General features: G+C 48.7%; 1 protein-coding gene across 1 annotated transcript in view; it reads right to left on the bottom strand.

Moving 5' to 3' along the window:
- Positions 1-25,571, bottom strand: part of HEATR1 (HEAT repeat containing 1) — a 412,033-nt gene that overhangs the window by 153,651 nt on the left and 232,811 nt on the right. Inside the window, exons 18-21 of the mRNA XM_078648603.1 lie at positions 21,996-22,179; positions 21,662-21,810; positions 10,842-11,034; positions 4,256-4,428 (exon numbers count right to left, since the gene is read on the bottom strand). Coding sequence (XP_078504729.1) covers positions 4,256-4,428; positions 10,842-11,034; positions 21,662-21,810; positions 21,996-22,179 — 699 coding nt within the window. The remainder of the gene's footprint in view (positions 1-4,255; positions 4,429-10,841; positions 11,035-21,661; positions 21,811-21,995; positions 22,180-25,571) is intronic.

Genomic DNA, 25,571 nt, shown 5'->3' with positions numbered 1-25,571 from the left:
GAATAGATGTAACCAAGGCTCTCCCCACTGCTGAAAGAGGCCTTGCGCCACGTCAGAGTTCAGACGCCATTCGTGATCCATCATGCACCGACGGCTGAGTTTGTCCGCCCGGGCGTTCAGAGAACCTGCCAGGTGTTGAACCACCAGGGTCACGCCCTGATGTTCCAGCCACTGCCAGAGGCGCAGAGCCTCCTGGCATAGGGTCCACGACCTCACCCCGCCCTGTTTGTTGCAGTACCACATGGCGGTGGTGTTGTCCATGAACACCTGCACTACACTCCCCCAGACAGAGGGGAGGAATGCCTTCAGTGCAAGCCGGATCGCCCGCAGCTCCAGAAGGTTGATGTGGAGCTGAGACTCCGCCGGAGCCCAGAGGCCTCTGATCTCCGCCTCTCTCATGTGGCCCCCCCAGCCCTGGAGGGACGTGTCCGTCACAACTACGTGCTCCGGTTGGGGTAGGGAGAGGGATCTGCCGCTGACCCAATCGCTCTCCGTGAGCCACCACTGCAACTGTCTTGCAGTGCCCTCCGAGATCAAGACATGGTCCGACAAGTTGCCCTGATGCTGGGCCCACTGAATCTTCAGGTCCCACTGTAGAGCCCGCATCCGCCACCTGACGTGATGCACCAGAAGTATGCAGGAGGCCATCAACCCCAGAAGCCGCAGCGTCAACCTGACCGAGCCTCGGGATAACGGCTGAAAGATTGGAATCAGAGCCTGAATATCCCGAACCCGCTGTTCGGGAGGATAAACCCGAAACTGCGCAGAGTCTAGAACTGCTCCGATGAAGAGGAACTTCTGAGAGGGACACGGGTGCGACTTCGGCACATTGATGGAGAACCCCAGCAGGTGCAGGAGGTCGGCCGTAGTCTGGAGATGGCTGACGACTGTCTGAGGCGAGCCCGCCTTCAACAAACAGTTGTCGAGGTAGGGGAAGACTGAACCCCCTAACCTGCGCAGATGAGCTGCGACCACCGCCATCACTTTTGTGAACACCAGTGGGGCGCTGGTAAGGCCGAATGGGAGCACGGTAAACTGAAAGTGCTTGTGGTCTACCGTGAACCGCAGGTAACGCCGGTGGGCCGGGTGGACGGGGATGTGAAAATAAGCGTCCTGCAAGTCCAACTCCACCATCCAGTCTCCCGGGTCCAGGGCAGCTAAGACCTGAGCGAGAGTCAGCATCTTGAACTTCTCCTTCCGGAGGAAGCCGATGACGTTGCGCAGGTCCAAGATAGGGCATAAACCCCCTTTGCCCTTCTTGGGAACCAGAAAGTAGTGGGACTTCTGGCCCAGGAACGCGCTCGATGGCCCCCTTGGCCAAGAGGGCCGCAACTTCCTCTTGCAGAAGTTTCAAGTGATCCCCCGACACGCGGTGGTTCTGCGATGGCATGGCTGGAGGAGTCGCCTCGAATGGGAGGGAGTAGCCCCTTCGGACGATTTGCAGCACCCACCTGTCCGATGTGATGGAGCGTCAGTGGAGGAGGTGATGGCGAACCCTGCCTCCCACTGGCGTCAAATGGGCCTGAAAGCTCGGACTAGGAAGGCTTTGAGGTGGATGCTGCGGGGATGGATGTGGACTGGCCGTGCCGTTGTCCCCTGTTACCGCCGCGACGGTAACCATGCCCGCTGCCCCGCTGAATGGTAGTCTGCGGCCCGTGGTTGGCAGGACGTGTGGGGGCGCCCCTTCCGTGGCCCCGAAAGGAACGCTGGGCAGAAGATTGCTGGCGCGGGGCCGACAGGCCCAAGGACTTGGCCGTAGCCCTGGAGTCCTTAAAGCGTTCCAGCGCACTATCTGCCTTGCCACCGAAGAGGTGGCTGCCATCGAAATGCATGTGCATAAGGGTGTTCTGGACATCGGCCAAGAAGTTGGCAGACCTCAGCCAGGCGTGGCGACGAACCGCCACAGATGTGGAAATCGCTCTCCCCAGCGAGTCCGTGATATCCAGTCCAGATCGTATTGAATACCGCACAGCGTCTCGTCCCTCCGTGAGGGCTTGAGCGAGCTTCACCCGGGCTCCCTCCGGGCACTCGGGCAGCACGGCCGCAACCGTATCCCAAAGGGAGTGGGTGTAACGACCCAAGAGGCACGTGGTGTTGACCGACCGCAACCCCAAACTAAGGGAGGAGAACATCTTCTTGCTGAATTGCTCATACCTCTTGGATTCCCGATCCAGAGGTGCGGTCGGCAATGCGGATTGGGAAGTAGAGGCCTGGATAGCCAGGCTCTCGGGGGTGGGGTGGGTGGACAAGAAACTAGGGTCACCCAGAGCAGGTCGGTGGCGCCTAGCGACGTTCCTATCTACAGGCGGACCTGTAGTGGGCCTGGACCAAGTGCCCAACAGGACGTCCGTGAGAGCCTCATTAAATGGCAGTAGAGGCTCTGGGGAGCTTACCTGCGGTTTGAGGACCTCTGGGAGGATGTTAGACCTCACCGTTGCAACGGGGAGCTCAAGAGTCAAGGCCTTGGCCGCCCTCTTCAGCACCACACTATAAGCAGCCCCCTCCTCCGTAGCCACGGTAGGAGGGGAGACAAAACCAGTGTCTGGGGAGGTATCCAGGCCACTAGCCTCCCCTAGTTCCTGTGTCCAGTCCTGAAATGACTGGCACTCATGTGCCAGAGGGTCCCCAGAACCCTTCCAGCCTCCCTCGTCGTCCATATCCTGATAATCAGGGGTAAAGGGTGGGCCCAGATCTTCGAAGAATGCCTCTTCGGTCGGCGCCGAATGCGGCGCGAGCGACACCGCTCCGGTGTCGGATCCGGACCGAGGGTCGGACAGGGACGGCGTCGTATGAGGACGGTGCTGGGGTGACACCCTAGTGGTCGACGCCGGCGGGTTCGTAAGGTCGACCAGCGGCGACCCAGAACCGGATACAGTGGGGCCTTGCGGCGTCGAGACCGAAGTTCCGCCGGGGCCGAAGCACCAGAAGGCGCTGGGGGCGAAGCACCCAGCCCGCTTGGGCTCCCAGTCGGGGCCGCGTGGCCCGAAGGTGCCGCGGAACCCGACAGAGGAGTGAGCGACCTCATGGCCATGAGGAAGGCCTCGATCTCCTCCGGCGTCGCGTTCTGCCCAGGGACCGGCGGGTATGAAGCAGGTCACGACGCCTAAGGCTCCGGCGGAGCCACATGGGCGGTGTCACCCGAACCCCCGGCCGGGTCGCGCGATCGTCGGGGGGAGTCAGAAGAGCGATGTCGGCTCTTCGACTTCTTGTGCCTCTTACCTGAGAACTTGGAGCCCGACGAGTGGTGTCGACTCGCCGAGCTGTGATGAATCCGACCCCGCGACCGGTCCTTTGACCTCCTTCCGAACCGGGACCTCGAACAGCGCGGGCCGACTGCCGGAGCTCGAGGCGCTTACGGGACCGCTCTCGCCTAGCCTTCGACGTCAAGGCCCGGCAGTCGGGGCACGACTTGTCATCGTGGTCGGGCCCCAGGCAATGTAGGCACCGGCGATGGTTGTCGGTAACCGACATCAGTCTGTTGCAGTCGTCACAGGGCTTGAACCTGGGCATCCCTACCGGCACCGATGGAGTCGTAGACTCTAAACAAATCCAAAAAGGATCGAAAAAGCTTAGTCAAAAAGTGACTAAAGGGTACCACTTTCTCCAGACCTGCGCTTGCTGGCGCGGAAAAAAGAAGAACTGACGTCAGTGCGCAAGTGCGGCGTCTAAATACTCCGACGACATCATCCCGGCGCCAACGACGGACGCTGAGCCGCAGACGACGCCTACCGATGCGGAGGGGTACAGCTATGCAAAATTTTCCGGATCCAGTCTGACGCCTGGGGATATTCTTAGGTAAGGAATCTAATACTAACCTGTTTCTTTCAGATATAAAAAATAAAAAAAAGACAATAAAAACACTCCGTTCTTGTTTTTAAATTACAAATGCTTTATGAAACTGGCATTCTAGCTATTTAAATCTTGTTCTTGACTTCTATTGATGTCCTTGATTAGCAATGTCAAAATAACCTTTTTCGCATAGCATGCAAGATTATAGTTATATATTCAGGTGTTTTTTTGTTTTTTTATTTAAAGTGCTACAAAAGATGCACATTTCTCTTTTTAACATATGCGCAAGTGTACTCTCTCTATCCCTGTATTTTATAGTATTATGTATTTTGGTACAAAAATTAAAGGTCGAAAAACAATCTGACTAGAGAGAGTCTAAATATGTTACTAAAAAACATGTATCTGCACTCCTTGATTTATACATTATCCTCAGTAACACGCATGATCGGATGTTACCAGCATTTACCTGACAGACGTATCCAGGGTCGGCGATGATTTCTTCAGCCTTCACCAACAAGCCCTGTACCAGCGAATGGAATGGAGACTCTTTGACCCCGCTCAAACACTGGAGACACACAGTGGCAGCTCTACGCACTTCACGTACAGGGCTCCGTAGATTAATCAGCAAAGACACCACCACTGTATTGAAACAAAGAGATAACAATAAAATCACTGCTTCAGTAAGACATAATTCATGATAATAAAGTCTTTGACAGCTGAAATACAATAATCAACTTGTGGGTCTTCAGGGACTTTGATTGTGAATGACACATGTATGCAGATCATTTGAGTGAGAAAGGAAGAAGAGAAAGGACTTGAAAGCCCCGCTGATGACTACAATTAAAACTATGACTGGATGACTGGGTCATTCTGGTACATATGAATAGAAGGAGCTAGTTGGCCTTGAACAGTGACAAATTAGCTACGCTTGGCATTCAGTCTTATATAGACTAGCATTAAGTATCCTCCAGAGAACGAACTCTAAATGGCACTGAATGAGGAGACTACATACATCTTCAACCTGAAGCCTCGCAATCACCTTCATCTGGCTCTTACACACTCTTGTTTGCTCCCAAAATAAATAAATTCATATTTAAGGTAAGCATCTTCACATTACTGAGAATGTTCTAGGATAAGAGCCTGACTAACTCCCACAGCTGTTCAATGGATACGGGACAGGCAGATCTCTAAAATCAACCTTTTGATTGTACCAGACTGCCAATATTAAAATGAACATACTTGGGACGCAAAGTAGTACTTTAGGGTGCCAGAAAGACCCCTACAACACTGTAGTTAAGAATCCAACAAAGACTGAATGAACTGTGTAAGAAACTGAAACTAGGTTGCAGTAGTCCCCCCCCCCCCAAATTTTGCCCCTTTAGAACTACTAGATGATGTTTTTTTACCCCAACAGTGCACCAAGGCCTGCTAACCAGACCTCAGTTGTCTTTTCCCTAAAACAAGGAAAGTCCAATTGTAACTCAATTGCCATGGACTTTAGCACCCCTGTAACTGAAGGGACCCCCCCACACGAATTGCATGCAGGCTGCCATTGCAGACTGCATGTCATGGTGCAAACCATGAGTGAAAACATGACATGGCACACTCACTGTGTGCCAATGCCACAGTCACTGCTTGTAATATATTTAATCCTTACTTACTTACAGATTAGAAAAACAATCCTTTAATTAGTTTGCCAGTGACCCTATGCAGTGTATGTTTCTCCACTAGAATAACATTACCGTGTTCAAGTATCATGGCTCAAATCTGACATCTGTATTTTCTAGGTTTCTGAAAATTGCTGCTAACACGAAAAGTACTTAGCTGATCCCGAAGATCTTGGTGTCTAAAATTACATAAAAAGTTGTGTTATTTTTGCAAACTGGTGTTGGATTTCCTTATTGAGAGCATGTCTTGTTCATTGACTGTGTGTGCAACAAATGCCTAACTGTCCCCTCTGATAAGCCTAAGGCTGCTCGGCCACAGTACCACAAATAGGGCACCGTGGGATTGAATAAGCAAGCTCCTGTACACTAGTAAGGAATACCGGCAGACTCTACACAGTGCACTTCACTTTGGTACACTATACAGAGAGTCAGCTTCCTCCAGTACAGTTTAAGTTATTTACCTTGTTCTTTTGTTGAAGACTGATCGAAGCCACAGCTACCCATGATTGAGCTAAGGTTTGATAGACAAAACCGGACTGGTCCTCAGAAGGGCTGAAAGTGTATTACATGATGAAGTCTCCCAACCACACTAAGTACTACATCCCATGTCTTCACAGCATGGCTCCTGAAAATGTCAGGAGGAATCAATACACTAGATTTTCAAAACCTTGCCAGTGTCGGTGTAGAAAGCAGGGTTTCTATTGCAATAACCCCCCCCCCCTCCCGTTTGGCCAGTCTAATTATACACTTTGACTTGATGTGCCCTGGGTCTTTGTCAACAGGGTCTCTGTCAACAGGGTTCCTGCCAATCATGTTCCCAAGGCGATACAAAAGGGGATGATGGACAAAGCGTTTGAGCAAATCAAATTCTCACCCCCAGTCAACTAATCTGGGTTTAATCCATCACCATTCTTTAGCTCACTCCGCCACCCCAGTTCAGACATGGCCATATGCAAATCAGTCTGACCCTGTGCCTCATGGGAACAGTCCAGCCTAACTGCCAAAGCCATGTCTTCCCTGGACCGGAAACAAGCATCTTGGGACTGGTTTCTGGCATTTCAGCCGTCATCAGCCAGGCTAGCTTGAATCCAGTGGTAAAGTGAGCAAGGGACTCACATACGAGCATACCCTGCCAACTTAGGTCGAACAAAGCGATACAAAAGGGGGTCATCATGTTCCCAAGGCATGTGTTCTTTCCCAAAACTGTACCTTGTACCCCAAATTGGCGACTCTCTGGCCAAATGTCAGTCCTTTGTAAAAGGTACTGTGGCCAGGGAAGGCCTCTAAGGGCTGCAGCACGTATTGTGCCAACCTTAGAGGCCTTGTACCTTTATTTATATATATATATATATATATATACATACACATATATATATATATATACACACACACACACACACACACACACACACACACACACACACACACACACACACACACACACACACACACACACACACACACACACACACACACACACACACACACACACACACACACACACACACACACACACACACACACACACACACACACACACACACACACACACACACACACACACACACACACCCCCCCCCCCCCCCCCCCCCCCCCCCCCCCCCCCCCCCCCCCTTTGCAGGCTGCGTGTTTTGGTGCAGAACAAGTGAAGAGTCGACATTGCACACATCCCTGTGTGCCATGCCTACAACCCACTGGCCTGGCATAGGTCAGCCACCCCTCTAGCTGGGTACACTATACCAGTGGTGAGGGTACAAGTGCATGAACCCTGTACCCCCTACAGTGTCTAGAAGACCAATTCTTAGACATTGGTAACGCAATAATGCCATTAAGAGTATATGGTGCTAGGAGTTTGTCATTACTAACTCCACAGTACCATAATGGCTTTACTGAAATCAGGGAAGTTTGGTATCACATTTCTTAGCACATTAAACCCACATTGAAGCCAGTATGTGACTTAATGAAAAATGCACGCAGAGGGCATCTTAGAGATGCCCCCTGAAAAAGGACCGGCCTCTGGTGGGTTACCTGACTGGTACACACCAGCCTGCCACCTCAAGACTCGTTTCTGGACCCCTGGGGTGGGAGCCTTTGCTCCCTGAGCACAGAAACAAACCCTTTCCTGGGCGGAGGTAGTCACAACTCCCCCAGGTCAGGAAGAGCCATCTGTGGAAGGAGAGCTTTGAAGGCCTTTGAAGGGCTTGACGACCCCCCGCCTCTCCTGCTATCAGTAGCAGGCCCCCTTTCGGTCTCCCCTCCTTTTTGGCAGGAAGACAGGTGGGAAAAATTAGGCAGCCCAGCAGGTGTGACCACCTCTGCCAACCCCACCCCTCAGGTGGGGGAGGCGAGGTGCAGCCCACTCTTCAGTGCCCGCCATCTTGCAGATGGCAAGCACTCTTCAATCAGGATTAGGGATTGTGCCCACTCCCCCACTTTGGGTGAGCACACCAAGGGTGCAATCACCCGAAGGTCAGTAGCCCATTGGCTTCAGACCACAAGACCCCTAAAACGCCCCCAAAATACAGTATTTAGGGGGCAGCCAAGAAGTCAGATTCCCGTAACCTAAGAAGAAGGACGACGAAAAAAATCGCCCAGCAGAGGCGACAGAGAACAACTTACTTGGCCCCAGCCCTACCGGCCCGTCTGCTGTTTCCAGAGCTCCTGCGACAAAAGTCACCTCCTTGTCCTGCGGCCAACAACCTCCAGAACCCCTGGGAGAACTGACTGCCTTCAACAAAGACCGGATCTCCCGTAAACAGCAGCTCTGTTCAAAAGAAACAGCCAAGAAAGACTCCGAGCCTGCTGAGGTCAAAGAAACCAGACGCCTGGAACCACCACTGCACCCCACTCCTACGGCCCGAGTCATAGTGGCCCACAGTCCCAGCGAGGTCCCCCAGCGCTCCAGAGTCAGAGTCTACCGTGGATTGACACCTCCAGGACTGCCCGACCCCACCTGCAGCCTTTGCGCAGAGACACCCCACTCCCCTACCGCGAATGGCCCGGTAAGGTGTAATCAGACATCAAAAGACACCCCTGCATCCAGCCACCCTGCACACTGGAGAAGAGAACCGAGGCCCTCCAACTGACCTGCCCAGGTAATCCCCATTGAGATCAACAGGGCACCTGACACCAAAACAGCACCCTGCACCCGGCATTCCACTGCGCCGCTGTGGGTTTACTTTGGGTGCTAACTCGGAACCCCCTTTGCCCTGAGCCTAACACCAGGAGCTTTGCTGCCACAACCTCGTGGCCTGCTCATGAGCAGCCACCGACCGGAGGCCCACTATCCCCCATTGGATAACAACATTTGGCCTCAGCACTCTGCACCCGGCCGCCCTAGTGGGCTGAGGTTGTTTCAAGAGTGCATCCTTGACCCTGGTTCTAACCCCAGAATACCAACTCCCACAACCAAGTACTGCAAATAAATAAAAACTTCTTTACTTACCTTTTCTCTAGGAAATGTCCCAGTGTGATATCTAGGCATATCACGCAGAGTAGAAAAAGTAATCTGTAATAAAAATTAATCTAACAGTAATTTCCACTGTACTGAAAAGATTAACCAACCTGTAACAAAGACATTGTCATTCAGCTTGCTTGTATTGTTCAACCTGCCTTGAAAAGTACCATTTACATTTACCTGTATGAGGCTTGCTTGGTTCTAGAAAATAAATATACCTAAATAATGTTTGTTATAAAAACAAATTGGTCTTTGAGTGTGTGACATCATTTGCTGCCGGAGTGTGTACAACAAATGCTTAACACTACTCTCTGATAAAGCCTTACTGCTCGCCCACACTACCACAAATAGAGAGTAGGGTGCTATCTACTTTTACATCTGCTACCTTTGGGGTTCCACTGGACTCTGAACGCACTATACCTCATTTTGGTATAGTATATGCAGAGCCAGCTTCCCACAGTCTGTACTTATGGAAGGGAGATCGCTCACATTTCTTAGGTACATGCGTGAGCAGCACATCCGTTCAGGTTTCAGACGTGCATTCTATGACTTGTAGTTGTGATTTTATAAGAGAAACTGGACTACAAGTCACAGAATACAAAGAAAAAACGGAACTGGATAGACTACTTGCATACAGACCTGGGAAATTCCAGAGCTCTGGAAAGGATGAGAAAGTGGTATCTCACTCATTACACACAGGCACCCTAGCTTTTTTTTTCAAAGAGGTCAAAAAGGCCTAGCCTACTGCCCATTAGCAGATGAGACGTAGAAATAAGAGGAATCTAGAGCTATTTTTATAGAGTGTAGCTCATCCCAAAAACAGCTCACTGCAAGGGAGTGGACTGACTGAACCAGGATCCTTGCTACCAAAAAGTCTAGGCAGTCTAGCAGTGTTCTCCCCCCTGATAAACCAAATAGCATGCTGCCACTACATGGCCATACTAAATATTTTAACTTGCTTAAAAATGTGTGCATTATTTATGCAACTAGACTACATTCATCACTTGTCCCGGGGCCTCTCACTGTGGTTTGACCAAGGTCCTGTTAATAAACATCATTTATTTCTGAAAGGCATAGTGGGCTCATGCTGGAAATCAAAAAGGAGCGAAGTAGGTCAAAGGTAGTACTGGTTGTTTCCAAGGTCTGGAACATTTTTTTAAAGCCCAAATGCCTTGATATTAACCATTAGCAGTGTAAAGGGGAGCTCCGGAAGGAGGCCAACTGATGCGAGATAAAACCGAGAGCTCATAGAGAAGCAGCAGTGCTGGGCTTTTGATCTTTAGGGAAAAGGTAGCGAGGTACCGAAAACCTGGTTGAGTGCCCAATGTTATTTTTCTCACTTTTGCTAGGGATTGTACTCTCTTGTTCACGTTGGCATACAGAAGGGGTGCTGTAGATGTAAGAGTAAAACAAACAAACATTGAAAAACAAACATTCAACGCTTGTCAGACAAACTATATTTATCTTCCAAACAGGAAAGTTAGATGACCTTCTTTACGAGTGCCAAGCAATGTAAGGAGATGGCTAGCAAATCAGCGAGCAGGCTGAAACTTGCATTTCCCCGAAAAATAGTATCTGTGCTTGTCTCTTTTTAAACATATTAAGCACAGAGTGACAATGCAATTTACTCAGACATTCCAACTCAAAAGAGAACCGTAATTGCAAGATATAAATGGTTAGTTGATCGAATTAGGAACAGAAGATACCAATTCCCACATCTGGAAGCAAGCAAACATGTTAACCTAAAACTTCCAATCAAGCACACAGTGCAAATACAGAACAATTCATTAGCAATGAACAAGTATGGAACAGACCACAAATTAATATACAATTCCCGGCCCCACAAATCAGTTTAATTATTAAATCCAAAATCAATGTTACAGCAATATTTTAAAGAAGATCAATGCATTCTCTTCCCCCCCCCATACCTGAGGAAGATGCAGAGGCCAGCTGCTTCTTTTTCTGTGCACTCTGGCAGTTTAGTAGCGCATGGCCAATGTAAAGAGCTTGTGTTTGAAGCACAGCGTTCATGCTGCAGCGTAGGGGATCAGAAAGGCTGTAGTTGTAGGTCCACAAGAGGGCAAAGAAGTTGAAGAGATCCCTTGGCTCTTGCAGGTGCACCTTGAGAAATAAGAAGGAAACAGAACAAAGAAGGAATGTATAAAATTCAGAATTATTGGGGATACTACAATAGGTTTGAGCCACTTTAAGTTAGGTAGTAATAAGACGTCTATCAAATTTGCCACATCTTTAGTTGTAGATGTAGAGCAATGCGAGAAAGGAGTAAAAGCAATAGGACTTCTTCATGGAGACAGAAGGCTGACAGGATCAGGAGTTAACATTATAATTACATCCCAAAACACTCAGATCTGGATCACATGCATGATATTAAGACACAGGACAATGAACGATTACTCCCAACACTGCTTAAAGCGTTACCATGTTATGAGAACACTTGAATTTCCAGTGTCTTTAGTTCAACTCATTTCTCTTAGATCAATGCAAGTTTTATGTTGGGATACAAATATTTTAGTAATTTATTATTGCACCAAAAACGTTGATCAGAACAAAAAAGAATCCAGTACATACAGAAAAGTGTGCCTAATTCTAGTAGTCTGCATCTGAAACAGACAGTCGAGCCTTCCATTAAGAGGGTTAACAGTAAAATTTCAGACAGAACCACAACCTGTTATGCTTAAAGACCACATGATCACCAAGGAGATACAAAAGGGCTGCAGTGCACGCAAAATTCAATATTCCAGGATGAGTCTGGTCAAAGTGAGATCAGATATGAAAACTATATTTGACAGACGGCACAAACAGGGCTGTAATCATCATTTAAGGAACAATGAATTAGGCTGTATCTCTTTTCGAGTCTCCTCGGAGAATTAGTCTGGAAGGGTTGCCATGGAGGTAGCCCACAGAACCACACAAGTGCCCACAGGAAAGGAAATAGGAAGAGCAGTTCATTGGAGCACCCTTGCAGATCATGCTAATAGCCTATAAAAACACATGTTCACTCACTTGCACTTGCTAAATTAATTCTTTAAACCTTTAGGGAATCAGGTGTTGATAAACCAACAGCTAAACAGATGCTGATATGCTCCCAACATGACATACAATTTTTGACATTCACCCTACTGGTACCTTGATGCGTAAGTCGGAGGGCACCTTAGAACGAGCTGTGGGTTTGTACCAAGAATGTCCTAGTGGATCCTAAGGAAGCCCTCCTTATTTGGCATTCCATGGAGTTCACTCACCTGATGATGATATTGATGATGATAAGCAAATTAATAAAATTGTACATTTCCAAGAGACATATTTGAGATCTTCCCCAGAAAAAGCAGAACAGCCGAACCATAAGTTGCAACAGGGCCTTGGACCTATTCCTTTTTGACTGTTGGAGGGTGGGTAGTACGAGGGGGAGGTGGCATGTGGGGGGTGGAATTTGTTGGCACATACGCAGGATGGTCCTAAACAGGAATTCCTCCACAATTCGGAGGAAAGAATAAAGTAACCAGAAGACCACCAGGTTAACTCTATTAGAACGGTTTTCAGACCTTGCCTGGTGCGAGGCAGTACATAAGATAAAACTAGATGTATGGGTAGCGATCACAGAAGCAGACCTCGTAGGAAGCTGGCACTTTATATAGTGGATCAAAACGATGTACACTGTGTAAAGAGTCCAGGCAAAACCCAACTGGTTTACAGAGGTATAAATATTAACCCAAATGCTTCCTTTTGTGGTAGTGTGGGCGAGCACTTAGGCTTATCAGAGGGAATTGCAAAGCATTTGTTGTACTCAGAGGCAATAAGTGAGACACATACTCGAGAATAAATCCAAGACCAATTTAGAAGAATGCCATTCAAGTTTGAACCCAGCCATATGCATATCAGCCTTGACCATGCGCCCAATAGGAACAGTCCAGCCCGTTCTGCCAGGCCAGGTCCTCCCAGAACTTAAAACAAGCATCCTAGGACCTGTTTCGGAGTTTCACCCCTCAGCAGCCAGGATAGCTTGACTCCAGTGGCATGGAGAGCATTGGACCCACGCATGGGCATACCATCCCATTCGGGGTGACAAATGCAAAAAGAACAATTGATGGACAGAATGCAGACCAATGTCATACATTCACCATAGTACAAAGATCTGGGCCTAAATCCATCGTTTTTTCCCCTCACCATTTCACTTTGAACTCAGCCATATACAAATAAGTTATGACCCTGTGCCCAATGGGAACTGTCCAGCCGGAACTGTCAGGCCAGGTCCTCCTTGGACTAGAAACAAACATCCTAGGACCGGTTTCGGGGTTTCAGCCCTCATCAGCCAGGATAGCTTGAATTTAGAAAAATAACTCATATTTTAGATCAATTTGATACCAAGAACTTCGTTATCAAGTAAATACTTTTTTTAAATATGAATTTTTAAAGGTGAGAAATGGTTCAATTCAATGCATCATTACACAGCTATGGGAGAAAAGGCATATATTGTATACGGTTATTTGCAATCGGTTTTTGGGGGTCTCCTTTGAGACTTAGGATTGGAGGCGGCAAGGTCCAAAGTACCACCAGAAGTTACTCGTTTCCTGCCCTGGGGTGTCCGGGTACAGAGGCGCTGGTCGCATTGGTACCTGTGTGTGCTACTTCAATGGAAAGAAGGGGGTGGATCTAGAAACAGATGCAGAGGGGGACTTGGGGACAAATCTAGCAGCTCCCAATGGGGGGATTTGGGTCACACGGGGACACAGTCGGTTTGTCGATACCCAGGCTGGTGCACTCGGGTGCAGAGTGGAAAGGCCGGCTGAGTTCTGAGGTCGGAGGGTGACTAAAATGGCCGACAGGTGAGGAGCTCCTGCCGGGAGCTCCAGGCCAGGGTTTGCCTTTTAGGCTTAAATTCCCAAATTTTCCATCCCCTCTTCGTCCCTTCCACTCAACTGGTGGTCGCTCGTCTTCAACGGTCTCCGTATCTCCTTTTTCTTCTGTTTCTGGACGTTGAATGATGGTCGAATCCGGTGGAGGCAAGCAACATGGCTGTTGCCCGGTGGAGCTGCATCGCCAGCTAAAGGGCCCTGGCACACTGCCATGGCCGTCACCTACCCAGCCGGATAGCAGACATGTCTTGTCGTTCCTCCGCTGCTTGTCTCCCTCCCCCCTGTACTCCGGTGAATTGTTGATAGTTCGACTTACGAAGGAGTCAGTCTCAACTGTGTTTACCCCTCGCAGAGCTCCTTGGATGGCAGGTGAGGAGCAGGGACGAGGCTCACCCTTCCTAATCATCCCCAGGCCTTTCCGAGCACGACCGCAGTTTCTTCCTTTACTGCCCGCCCTCCAGCTTCGCTTCCGATCGGACATCTGGGACCCGTGAGTACTCTCCAGGTATGGGGGTACAGTGGTAGTGAACCTACTCGGCACTGCGGTGCGACGCTCCTGGGCATTTCCGTACCTTTGAGCCTGGGAGGCCCCCCCCCCCCCATGAACTTCGCTGCTGCCTCCCTTTTCACCAAGACTGCTCCCTAACTTCCAAGCGGACATCCCCGGAACTTCGTCTGCGGATGGTCTAAACCGATGCCCCCGTGGTCCAGAGCCTATGCACGCATCTTACAGCCTTCCGGTCGCCTTTGGATTTGTGGCTGCGTCCCCCCTCTGACTATGTTTTTTTCTCTTCTGGATTCTTGATTTTTGTGACTTTCGTGCATCCTCCATTTTTGGAGATGGTCTCCGTCAATTCCCCCAATCCGGACCAGCCATCTTGTCTGACCTTTGTCCGTTGCTTCTTCCCTCCAGACTCCTCTTGATGACCCTCGAACGTTTTTTTCTCTTTTTTGCTGGACTGCCTTTACTCCATTCCCCCTCAGGTTCCCTTCTCTCCTCTCACCTATTCTCAGACTCCTATTCTTGTCCCTCTTTTCCTTCTCTGCCTCTTATGATTTGCCATTTACTTTGTAATTTCTGTGCAACAAATGTTTAAATTATTGTACCTTGCAACTCGCTATTTTGTTCCTTATGTAAAGTGCTCTGATACCTTCGGGTCTAGCCAGCGCTATATAAAACTCTAATAAATAAATAAAAAGCTCTGTGCATCCTAGTGCCTTGCGGTTGTCGGTCTTCACCAGTTGAGGGTGCAAAATCAGGACAGCTGGGTGACTCTAAAGTGGGTCAGTGCCAAGCAAGCGTCCCTCGACAGCGGTTCAGTCTCAGTGCATTGGGAGTTCATATTAGACTCACGGGTGTGGCTTGCTGCAAGGGGTCTGCTAGCTAGGGTATTAGTCCTGTGTGGCTCTGGTTGGTCCTGGTGTCCTCTCACTTGGTGGGGAGACAGATGTGACCTTCAGGAGCTTAGGTTCCTCTTCCTGGGGGCTGCTGCATTGGGGTGGGCGGGGAGAGGCAACTCGATAGACCAGACTTTGCGTTTTGGTGCCTGCTGACTGCATAGGAGTAGATCCTCTGCTCCAAGGGCACGCAGCCTGCAATTGAAGTCTGCATGTTCATGCACCGCGCTTCTTGCTTGGTCTTGTAAGTGGCCACAGGAAGTAAGTGTGAGAAAGTGTCATCTTTCTTGCCTTGGTATGCCCCCACTTTTTTCTGAACTGCTGATGTGCTTTGACTGAGTAAGCCCTGGGCTCCTGCCAACCAGGTACCCAGGGCCTGTGTTCCTTCCCTAAAAACTGTTGAAACTAAAACCCAATTGGCATCTCTGGCCACCTGTCAGCCCCTAGTAAATGGTACCCTAGGTACCCAGGGCATGGTGACCAGAGGAGACCCCTAAGGGCTGCAGCACTTATTGTGCCACCCTTAGGGGCCCTGCATCTGGCACCCACACACTGCCTTTGCAGGCTGACTGCCTAAGAATAGGCATGAACAAAGAGTCGACATGGCACACATCCCTGTGTGCCATGCCCACAAACCCACTGCCCTGGCATACATCAGTTACCCCTCTAGCTGAGTGCCCTATGCCAGTGGTGAGGGCACGGGTGCATGAGCCCTGTGAACCTACAGTACCCAGGGCCATTCCTGGGCACTGTAAGTGCAGTGATGCCATTAAGAGTATATGGTGCTGGGAGGTCGACATTACGAACTCCACAGCACCATAATGGCTACACTGAAGACTGACAAGTTTGGTATCAAACTTCTCAGCACATTAAATCCACACTGATGCCAGTGTGAGAATTAATGAGAAATGCACCACAGAGGGCAGCTTAGAGATGCCCCCTGAAACCTAACCACAATCCACGTCTGGACTGAGAGGCTGCCTAGGCTGACACACAGCAGACATGTTGCTGGACCCCTGGGTGGAGAGCCCCCCGCTCTCCTGGGCTTGCAACAATGCACATCCTGGGCGAGGTGCTAGGTCTCCTACCCCAGGATGGGCAGGGGGAAGCTTCAAAGGCCTGCCGCCTCTGTGAGCTACTCCAGACCATTTGCTGTACCCAGCAACTGGCCCCCACCAGTCCTGACCCCCACTCTGGCGGGAAGAGTGGGTGTGCCAGCCTGTGCCAACCCCACCCCTCAGGTGGGAGAGACGAGGCGAAGCACAACCCCGGGCTCCGGCCATCTTGCAGATGGGGAGCCCTGCCCAATCACAGCTAGGCTCCTGCCACCCTCCCACAGGAGAGGAGCAGGCTAGGGGGTGTACCCACCCAGGACAGGGACCTATTGGTCCTTGCCCTTGCCCTACCTGTAACGCCCCTAAATTCAGTATTTAGGGGCTCCCTGAACCTTCCTTCCTCAGATCCCGATAAGAAAAGAAGAAAGAAGATCAAGAAGAAGAAGACCCGCCGTGCAGCTGCTAACAATAGGACGACAACAACTGACTTTTCCCCAGCCCTACCAGCCTGTCGACCTTGGAACCTGCTCCTGCCTAATCCCGCCGACTCCTGCGGACAGCAACCTTGGGACACCCAGAGGACCTGCCTGCCTTGACCCTCTCGAAGATTGGGACTCCCATCAGCAGCGGCTCTGCTGCAACCACACCCCTGGTGCCAACCAGGAAGCTCCGAATCAGCCCACTCTGGACCAGCCCACTCCGCACCCGCCGAGCCCGGCCCGTGCCCAAGTGATCCAAGACCACAAGGACGTCCCCCCTGCGACTGGGACCCGAAGTCCAGTGCCCAAAGACCCTCCTGGACGACCCAGACGATGCCTGCAGACTCAGAACCAGGGGCCCCTCCCAACCGCGACCAGCCGAGGGTAAGCTTTTCCGACACCCAAAGACACCCCTGCACCCAGCGCCCTGCAACCCCCTGCGCCTTCCTTTGGGGTACCTACCTGTGCTCCAAGATCCAAACTTACCTCTCAAAGTGGTGGTCGCATCTGAAGAGTCTCCGTCCCCGAGCCTGCAGCCTTTGTTCACCTTTTACCTTTCCCACTGAATAACATTGAGCACCAGATGGCTCAAAAGCACCCTGCACCCAGCCGCCCGAGTGCCTCTGGCCGTGCAACCGTTGCCCTATCCTGCTTCCCCATTTGCCCTAAGCAAGTGACCAGGAGCCCAGCTCCCACAGCCACGTGGCCTGCTAGCCAGCAGCCACCAGCCGGCGGCACCCTGCCCCTCATTGGATAACATTGGGCCTAACTACCTCTGCACCCAGCCGCCCCTGTGCCACTGAGCGTGAACCAACTGTACCTATCTGACCCTGGGGGACCCCTGAGTCTATGCCCAGAACCTTAACTTCACCAGTCGAATACTCACCTGGAAACCGATAACTCACTTACCTGCCATTGGATAACATTAACTGGTTTGACTCGATAAATCTTCTGTCTACTTTTGAAAACTTAAAATATTCATGTAAAATCAACCGAATTCCGAAGTACTCACCTGTGCTCAGGAGAGAAGCCAGTACTGTACCTTGTAGCCCAGTACTAAACCGAAAAAGTAATCCTTACCGGGTTTACTAGTAACCTGTATTTTCTCCATAGGAATCCATTGTCTGCTTTTCTAGGAAATTTCTTCTGTCTACTTTGAAAACTTGAAATATTCTTTACAAATCATACGAAATACTGAAACGTAATTACTTACCTGTTTTAAGTTGAGACCCCAGTGCTGGACCTAGGAGCCCAGTACTGGATTACAAAAGTAACAAGTTTGTACTTTACCTGCAACCTGAATTTCCTCCCATTGGATAACATTACCAGATTTGTGTGAACTTACTTTTAAAACAGCTTTATATACCATGAAAAATTATTACAATAACTAAAACGGTTTTACCAAAGTGGTTTCAGCTTAGACCCCAGGACTGAATCCAGGATACAGTCCTGGAACTACCAAAGTAATCTGCAAAGTAATCAACTGTACTTATATGATGAAAACCCATTGAGCTCAATGCTAAAGTATGTTTAGAATTGTGTTGCCTACTGCAACCCATGTATCTATTGTGTTCACAAAGTTTATTGCCTCTTTACAAAGTAATTTCATGAGAGTACTCATCTTGAGAAAAGTATATTTTTATACCTGTTGGTTCTAAAGATAAAACAACTATAGCTGTTGATATAAAAACAATTGGCCTGGAGTTCAGTCCTTGAGTGGGTGAAACTTTTTGCTGACTGAGTGTGTACAACAAATGCTTTACACTGTCCTCTGGTACTGCCTTACTGCTCGACCAAGCTACCACTTTTGAGAGTAAGGTCAGTCCTGACTTTAACCTCTGTTATACCTCTGGAGTTTGTGGACTCTATACACACTGTACCTTATTCTGGTCCAGTAAATATAGAGCCACATTCTCACAGTAAGAAATGGGGAAAGACCACAACCAGCCTTCACTGTTCATGACCTCACAGTATTGCCCAAGTGTTCTGCAATTAGCAAAATAGGGTAATCAATATAGCCCCATTAAAGAGTAGCGGTGCTTCTTTCTACAAGATTTCAGATCTCATACCCCCTTGTTTGTTCACCTAAAACATGGAGCTTGTTTCGTACTAACGATAGCCGGATCCTTGGCAGGATTGCTTGTTGAACTTGGCTAATAGCTCACACAATAAGGACTTGAGAAGGAGTTGTGTCCTCTGGGGAGTCCAGTTGTCCTCGTGGACAGTTCTTGAAGGTGGACACCCCAGCTCTCTATATGCTTGTCTGGTGTCATGATGGACAGGGAATATGAAATTTGGAATGGAGCTCATGCATAGATCTTTGCCCAATTTGTATTGCAGCGGTTGCATTCAGAGACAAGAATAGGGGCTGAGAAATATCACAGGACAACATATCCAGCAGTGATTTATAACGTCGGACCGAGGTACAAGCCAAGTTATGGACCCTACATGCAGCTGACTTAATACTTGGGATCCGTACTTCAGAAGGATCCAGAACTGCTCCCAGGAACTGAAGGTATGTGGAAAGTTGTAGGTAAAAGTTCTCTTCATTTAGGTCAGACTCACTGATGTGTCTGTCAAGTGGCACAATATATCCCAAATGCACAGCCACAAAAATAATGGAATACCTGGTATTTACTTGCCTTAGGAAGGCAGAAACCAGGAACAAGCATATTGTGCTCAGATCCACTGAGTGGATCTGAGCAAAAAAGGGGTAGAGCGCTGAATTGCAAATGGAGGCTAGTCACGTCAAACAGCAGGAATTGGCAGTACTTAGGTTGAATGGGCATAAGAAACTAGTATGCCCAAGAATGTTAAACTATGTGTCTTGGAAAAGCTACAGTACCTATTAAAGAGTACCACTGCAAATATTTTATCCCGATTTCTTTTTGACAAGTAAAATTCGAGAACAGAACCCTTTGTTCCACTGGGATCTGGAGAGGGGTTCTAAATAAAGGTTCCAACGCCCTTTTTAGAAGCATGAAATGGATCTAGTCCTGAAGGACACAAAGGTGTGGTGAGATTCCAACTAAGGGGGTGGGAGAGTCAGTTTGTGGCTATTTGCTAGAGGCTTCTCAAGAATGTGACCATGTCACGAAGGTTTTGGCCACATTGATTGGAAGTGATGGAACATAATTTGTCCATTCAGGTCAGCTGAGAAAGTGGTGGCTGTCTGAACATGGCTGCGTGTTACCCAGTTACTTAACTGGCTGCCTGGAATATGATGATCAGGAAAGTTTCCGGATGGAAGTGAAGAGTGGTGCTGTGAAGAGTAAGGCTGCTGCTGGAAATGTAAAGGCCGGGTAACATCTTCACTACAATCTCTAGCTACGACCTCTGACTCGAAGGACAGCCTATTGCGTAAGAATTTGAAAACCTACCAATAATGGCCCAAGTCTTTATATTTTACAATTAATCAAAATGGCAGCCATGAAGTACCACACCATTCAAATAGCATGTTGCGCAAAGTGATGGAGGTCTTTGAGAGCAGCCCCCCCAGACAGCTGAACCAAGTAGGTGCTGGAGATACATGATATTTCTGAGGGCTGAATGGGTATTGCGTCATCGGTATACCCTCCAATGTAGTCAGCGTAGCATCACCCAATATTCAGCTATCTCACAGTGGTATTTCTATAGGGCTAAGTAGCAAAGTCGCCCTGCCCATTTACTCCTGTAATGTCAGGAAAATCATATTAACATGTACATAAGCTATTAAGTGTGACAATTATGAATGAATAGGGACTCAAGATGGGCCTCTTGTAACTCTAAAAAATTTACTCATGAATCTATTTTGACAAATATGTACATGGTTTTGTTCTCCAATGAACAGAACCCTATTCAGCTAAATAGGTTTGGATAGTGCTGCTCATGATGCCCTATACATCAGTGCATAATTATGTGTGATAGCCTCTGTTCATTACATCTTGAAGCAACAAATCACTTAATTAAAAGAAAGTAGAGGCATATTTTAAATATTGTAGATAAGAAGAATGTTTTAGTCTCTCAGTTAGTCAGATGACACCGCTAAAGGGTGCTTCAAAAAGGACTCCAGGTAGCTGAAACTTGCTTGTCCAAGTGTCATGTTTTATAAAATAGAAGGGGTGCCTAGCACAATTATTTATAACCTGTGTACGTATGGCATACAAGCCAACACATCTAATTGAGAAAGGAGACTTACGATTTATTAGGTCGAAAATGGCTTTATTTCTACTATCTTTGCCTAAAATAACAGCCACTTCAATGCAACTCAATGAGGAAAAATAAATGATACTCTTTTTTTCAAAAATGTCCCTCTTTCCTGTCTCCAAACGTTGGCATGTATAATATGCAGCGCACTGTGGAAATGAGTGCTCCTTGTCAGTTTAGGGTCTGTAAAAATAGGAGCCCCTCTGCACAAATTAAATTCTTACTGGCACCTGGTATTTTCGACTGGGGCTGGGCTAACCCCTACCATCCTCTACATTAGCATAATATAGTGTGGCCTAATTAATTAAGAGCTGCCTGTATGAAATGAAACTATTGGCAGCTTAGGACTAGTCTACTTGCTGGGAAGGTAACTTTCAAATCGCATGGTCACTTTAGCAGATGTATGAAGAGACTTACAAACCCCTTGAAAACAGGAATAACCTTTGGCTTGATTATTAGCGTTATGTTTATATGAAGGTACAAAGGCACTACAAGTGGAAACTGTGAAAGTTTAATATAATAATGGGGAGTATATTTTAATATACTAACAGTTTTAAATGTTCTACGGCTTGGTTTTTGAAACCTGCTTTATTGTATTATTCGAAATATCGTTTAAACATATAAAGTAGGACTTCTTCCACAACATAGTTAGATGACAAATTTTTAGAGGTTCACTCACTTTAGCCTTTGCTCTAAGGTCATGGAATACTTAAAAACAATGATTAGTTAGTTATCAAAAGAAGAAATTAAATTAAAATACCTTTAAGAAAAAACTCATCAACGCTCTGAAGTTGACTGCATTGCTTCCTTCGCCAGCCGCACACATGGTGACGTTGAACAGCCCCAAAAGCAGACGCACATAATCTTGGCTAGCCTCATCCATTTTTTCTGGATTCCACCATGCTTCCCCTGTGGGTGGGTAATATATACATAATTTATGAAGGGGCTCTTTGAATTTAGAAGTAAAGGAAGGAAGAACATTTGAGGGAAATATCAAAGGGGAAAGCAAAGCTGTATGGCAGTGCCTTCTGGAGAATGAGATTCCAGACCATTAAACAGAGCAAGAGGCACTTTGAGTTGTGACTTTACAGTACCTTTCACAAAAGACGGTGGTGATTTCAAGACTTCGATGAAATTTTTTAAGAGAAACGCCAGAATTGCAGAGTCTTCGACATCAACCGCTTGGCCTCGAATAACTTTTTCTATGTATACGGTCAGCAGCTCTTCAGGCAGCAGCCTATCGGCAATAGACATGATGTGCCACTTTTCTGGAATCTCCTGCAGGAAATATTAAGATCATATTTTACTTCAATAATTTGCTAGCATATACATCAGCGTGTACCAGACAAGGAAAAATGAGAATCATTTAATACTTAATTTTTTTATTTTACAGAGTTTTATATAGCGTGTACTTCACTCGAATCGGGTATCAGAGCGCTTTACAGAGCACTAGTTGCATTACATGAGGACACATTCATTTTTGTTAGGCACGAAGAGATGAAGTGATTTGCCCTGAATCACAGGATGTTCAGTGTCATTGCCGAAACTCGACCCAGTTCCCCAGATTCGAGGTCGACTGCCCTAGCCGTTTGGCCAATTCCTCTCTCCTGTAATAAGTGTAAATGAAACAAGCATTGGCATAGCCAATAGGTCTCGCTTTTGGGACCTTTTAAGTATTTAGTTTTGCAGCACAATATCCTTGGTGCAACAACATCAGCTGTTGCATGGCTAAACCTTGTATCTTATAAGTGTTTAGCCATGCAACAGTTGATGTTGTTGCACCAAGGATATTGTGCTGCATAAGTAAATACTTATAAGGTCCCAAAAGCGAGACCTATTGGCTATGCCAATGCTTGTTACTAGTGGAGATGTTACTGCATTACGTCATGCTATGTGAGCGTTGTAGGGGTGGGAAATCCTTTAAAGAGAGTAATTTTCTCTCTGGATTTCCCTTCTCTTTGTAAAACACGGGAGCAGCAATATTGTCGTGATGTTACCAGGGCTTTAAGTGGAAGCTTTTTTAATATTATATACAAGCCATAGTTGCGGCTTATTTATCTTATGCAACTAACAAACATAGACAAAGCCAAAAGTCCTGACTTGTTGTAGGTATATCGTATATCTGGATGCAATGACAGAAACAGAAAAATACAAGTCGGAAGGCGTATTATGCTAAGCACAGAGTTTTAGCTTACTTGTTTTTAAGCCATGGCCTTCATTACATTGGCCAAACCCCTTTGAGAGACCCTCCAACCCCAGCGCCGGAAACAACAACATCACACCCTCGCAAGTCCTCTGCGACTCACTTGCCTCCTTCTTCCACCGCAAGATCGCCGACATACAAAACCGCTTTGCCGCACCAACCATGCACCCAACCATCGAAACAACGCCCCCCACCACCACCCTCTGCCACTGGACCCCGGTCAGCACCGAAGACACCACCCGCACAATGAACACCATCCACTCTGGATCCCCAACCAACCCCTGCCCCCACCAGGTCTTCAACAAGGCCGACTCCATCATCGCACCCCAACTTCGGAACATCATCAACATCTCCTTCAACACCGCCACCTTCCCGGAGAGCTGGAAGCATGCCGAGCTCAGCGCCCTCCTGAAGAAACCGACAGCAGACCCCACGGACCTCAAGAACTTCCGCCCCATCTAGCTCCTCCCTTTTCCTGCCAAAGTCATCGAGAAGACCGTCAACATACAGCTCGCCGCCCTCCTCGAGACAAACAGATCTCTCGACTCCTCACAGTCCGGTTTCCGAGCCAACCACAGCACCGAGACCGCCCTCATCGCAGCCACCGACGACATCAGATCCCTGCTTGACAACGGGGAAACAGCTGCCCTCATCCTCCTGGACCTCTCTGCAGCATTCGACACAGTCTGCCATCGCACTCTAATACAGCGCCTCAGCAACATCGGAATCCAAGGGAAAGCACTGGAGTGGATCATCTCGTTCCTCGCTGGAAGAACCCAGAGAGTCCGCCTCCACCCGTTCCGATCTGTGAACACCGAAGTCATCTGCGGCGTACCTCAAGGCTCCTCGGTCAGCCCCACCCTCTTCAACGTCTACATGAGCCCCCTCGCAGCCATCGCACGCCAACACAACCTTAACATCATCTCCTACGCCGACGACACCCAGCTGATCCTTTCCCTCACCAACGACCCCGCCACCGCCACCGCCAGCCTACACGAAGGAATGAAAGACGTCGCTGTGTGGATGAAGAACAGCCGTCTGAAACTGAACTCAGACAAGACGGAAGCCCTCATCCTGAGATCATCCCCCTCTGCCTGGGACGACTCCTGGTGGCCCCCTGCCCTGGGCACCACCCCCAAGCCAACGAACCACGCACGAAACCTGGGCTTCATCCTGGACTCGCCCTCTCAATGACCAGACAAGTGAACGCCATCTCGTCATCCTGTTTCAACACCCTGCAACACCGAAACCAGGAAGACGGTCACCCAGGCACTCGTCACCAGCCGAATGGACTACGGGAACACCCTCTACGCGGGAACTACTGCCAAACTACAGAAAACACTTCAACGCATACAGAATGCCTACGCACGACTCGTCCTGGACATCCCCCGCCACAACCACATCTCCGCCCACCTGAGAGACCAGCACTGGCTCCCCGTCAGCAAGAGGATCACGTTCAGACTCCTCACCCACGCACACAAGGCTCCCCACGACCTGGGCCCCAAGTACCTCAACAACCACCTCACTTTCTACACGCCCACCCGCCAGCTGCGATTGACCAGCCTCGCCCTCGCCACCGTACCACGCCTCCGCAGAGCCACTGCCAGAGGAAGATCCTTCTCCACCTGGCGGCCAAGACCTGGAACTCCCTCCCCATCCACCTACGGCTGACCCAGGACCACCTCTCCTCAGGAAGCAACTCAAGACCTGGCTTTTCGAGCAGTAACAGTCCCCTCCCCCCCAGCGCCTTGAGACCCTTCCGGGTGAGTAGCGCGCTATACAAATTGCTCTGATTGATTGATTGATCCAGTGTTTTTGATACCACTTAAAGCCCGGCCCATGGCTTATATTCTAGTCAGCTTTCTGTGCCTCCTTCAAGACTGGGACAGTGGCCATGATATCGCAGCCCACAAGCTAATGCAATTTCCCTCTCTCCGCCTTTTTCAGCATTCACTTGTTAGCACACCAGGCATTTCACCTCTCAGGGTTATCGTGTGTGAGTTTATATTCACGAGGCAGCGAGCCATTAATCAGGCCCCTTGTATCTGGGGCGACCCCAATTCCCATCCGAATAAAACGGTAATTTGTTGAAACGAGGCAGACAGCCTCCTCTCCCAAGTTTTCCCTGGCAAGCTCGGCATTCCCGGGCAAGATGAGCAACATTACCGATATTGCCTTAAAAAGCAAAAAATTAATTACGAGGCGGTTCATGTCACTTTTCTAATTAGTTTCGGGCTGTGTGTATGTGCAAGAGTTGAAACATCGCGCGTGACATTTTTCCTCTCAGAGGACCGGCCTCTACGGTGGGGAAACTCGTTAGCTTTAACGGGTGCAATAAAGCCAGGAAGTTTGCAGATTGCTTCCCATTACTCTTCTGTTTACAAATGTAACTTTGAAAGGTTCCTATGAAATTTGGCCATTAACTAGCTGCTGTCCACAGAATTGCACAGCTCATCGGACATCCTTC

The sequence above is a fragment of the Lissotriton helveticus genome, chromosome 6, assembly GCF_964261635.1.
Source record: "Lissotriton helveticus chromosome 6, aLisHel1.1, whole genome shotgun sequence".
NCBI classification, from domain to species: Eukaryota; Metazoa; Chordata; class Amphibia; order Caudata; family Salamandridae; genus Lissotriton; species Lissotriton helveticus.
This window is presented reverse-complemented; position numbering and strand designations above follow the sequence as displayed.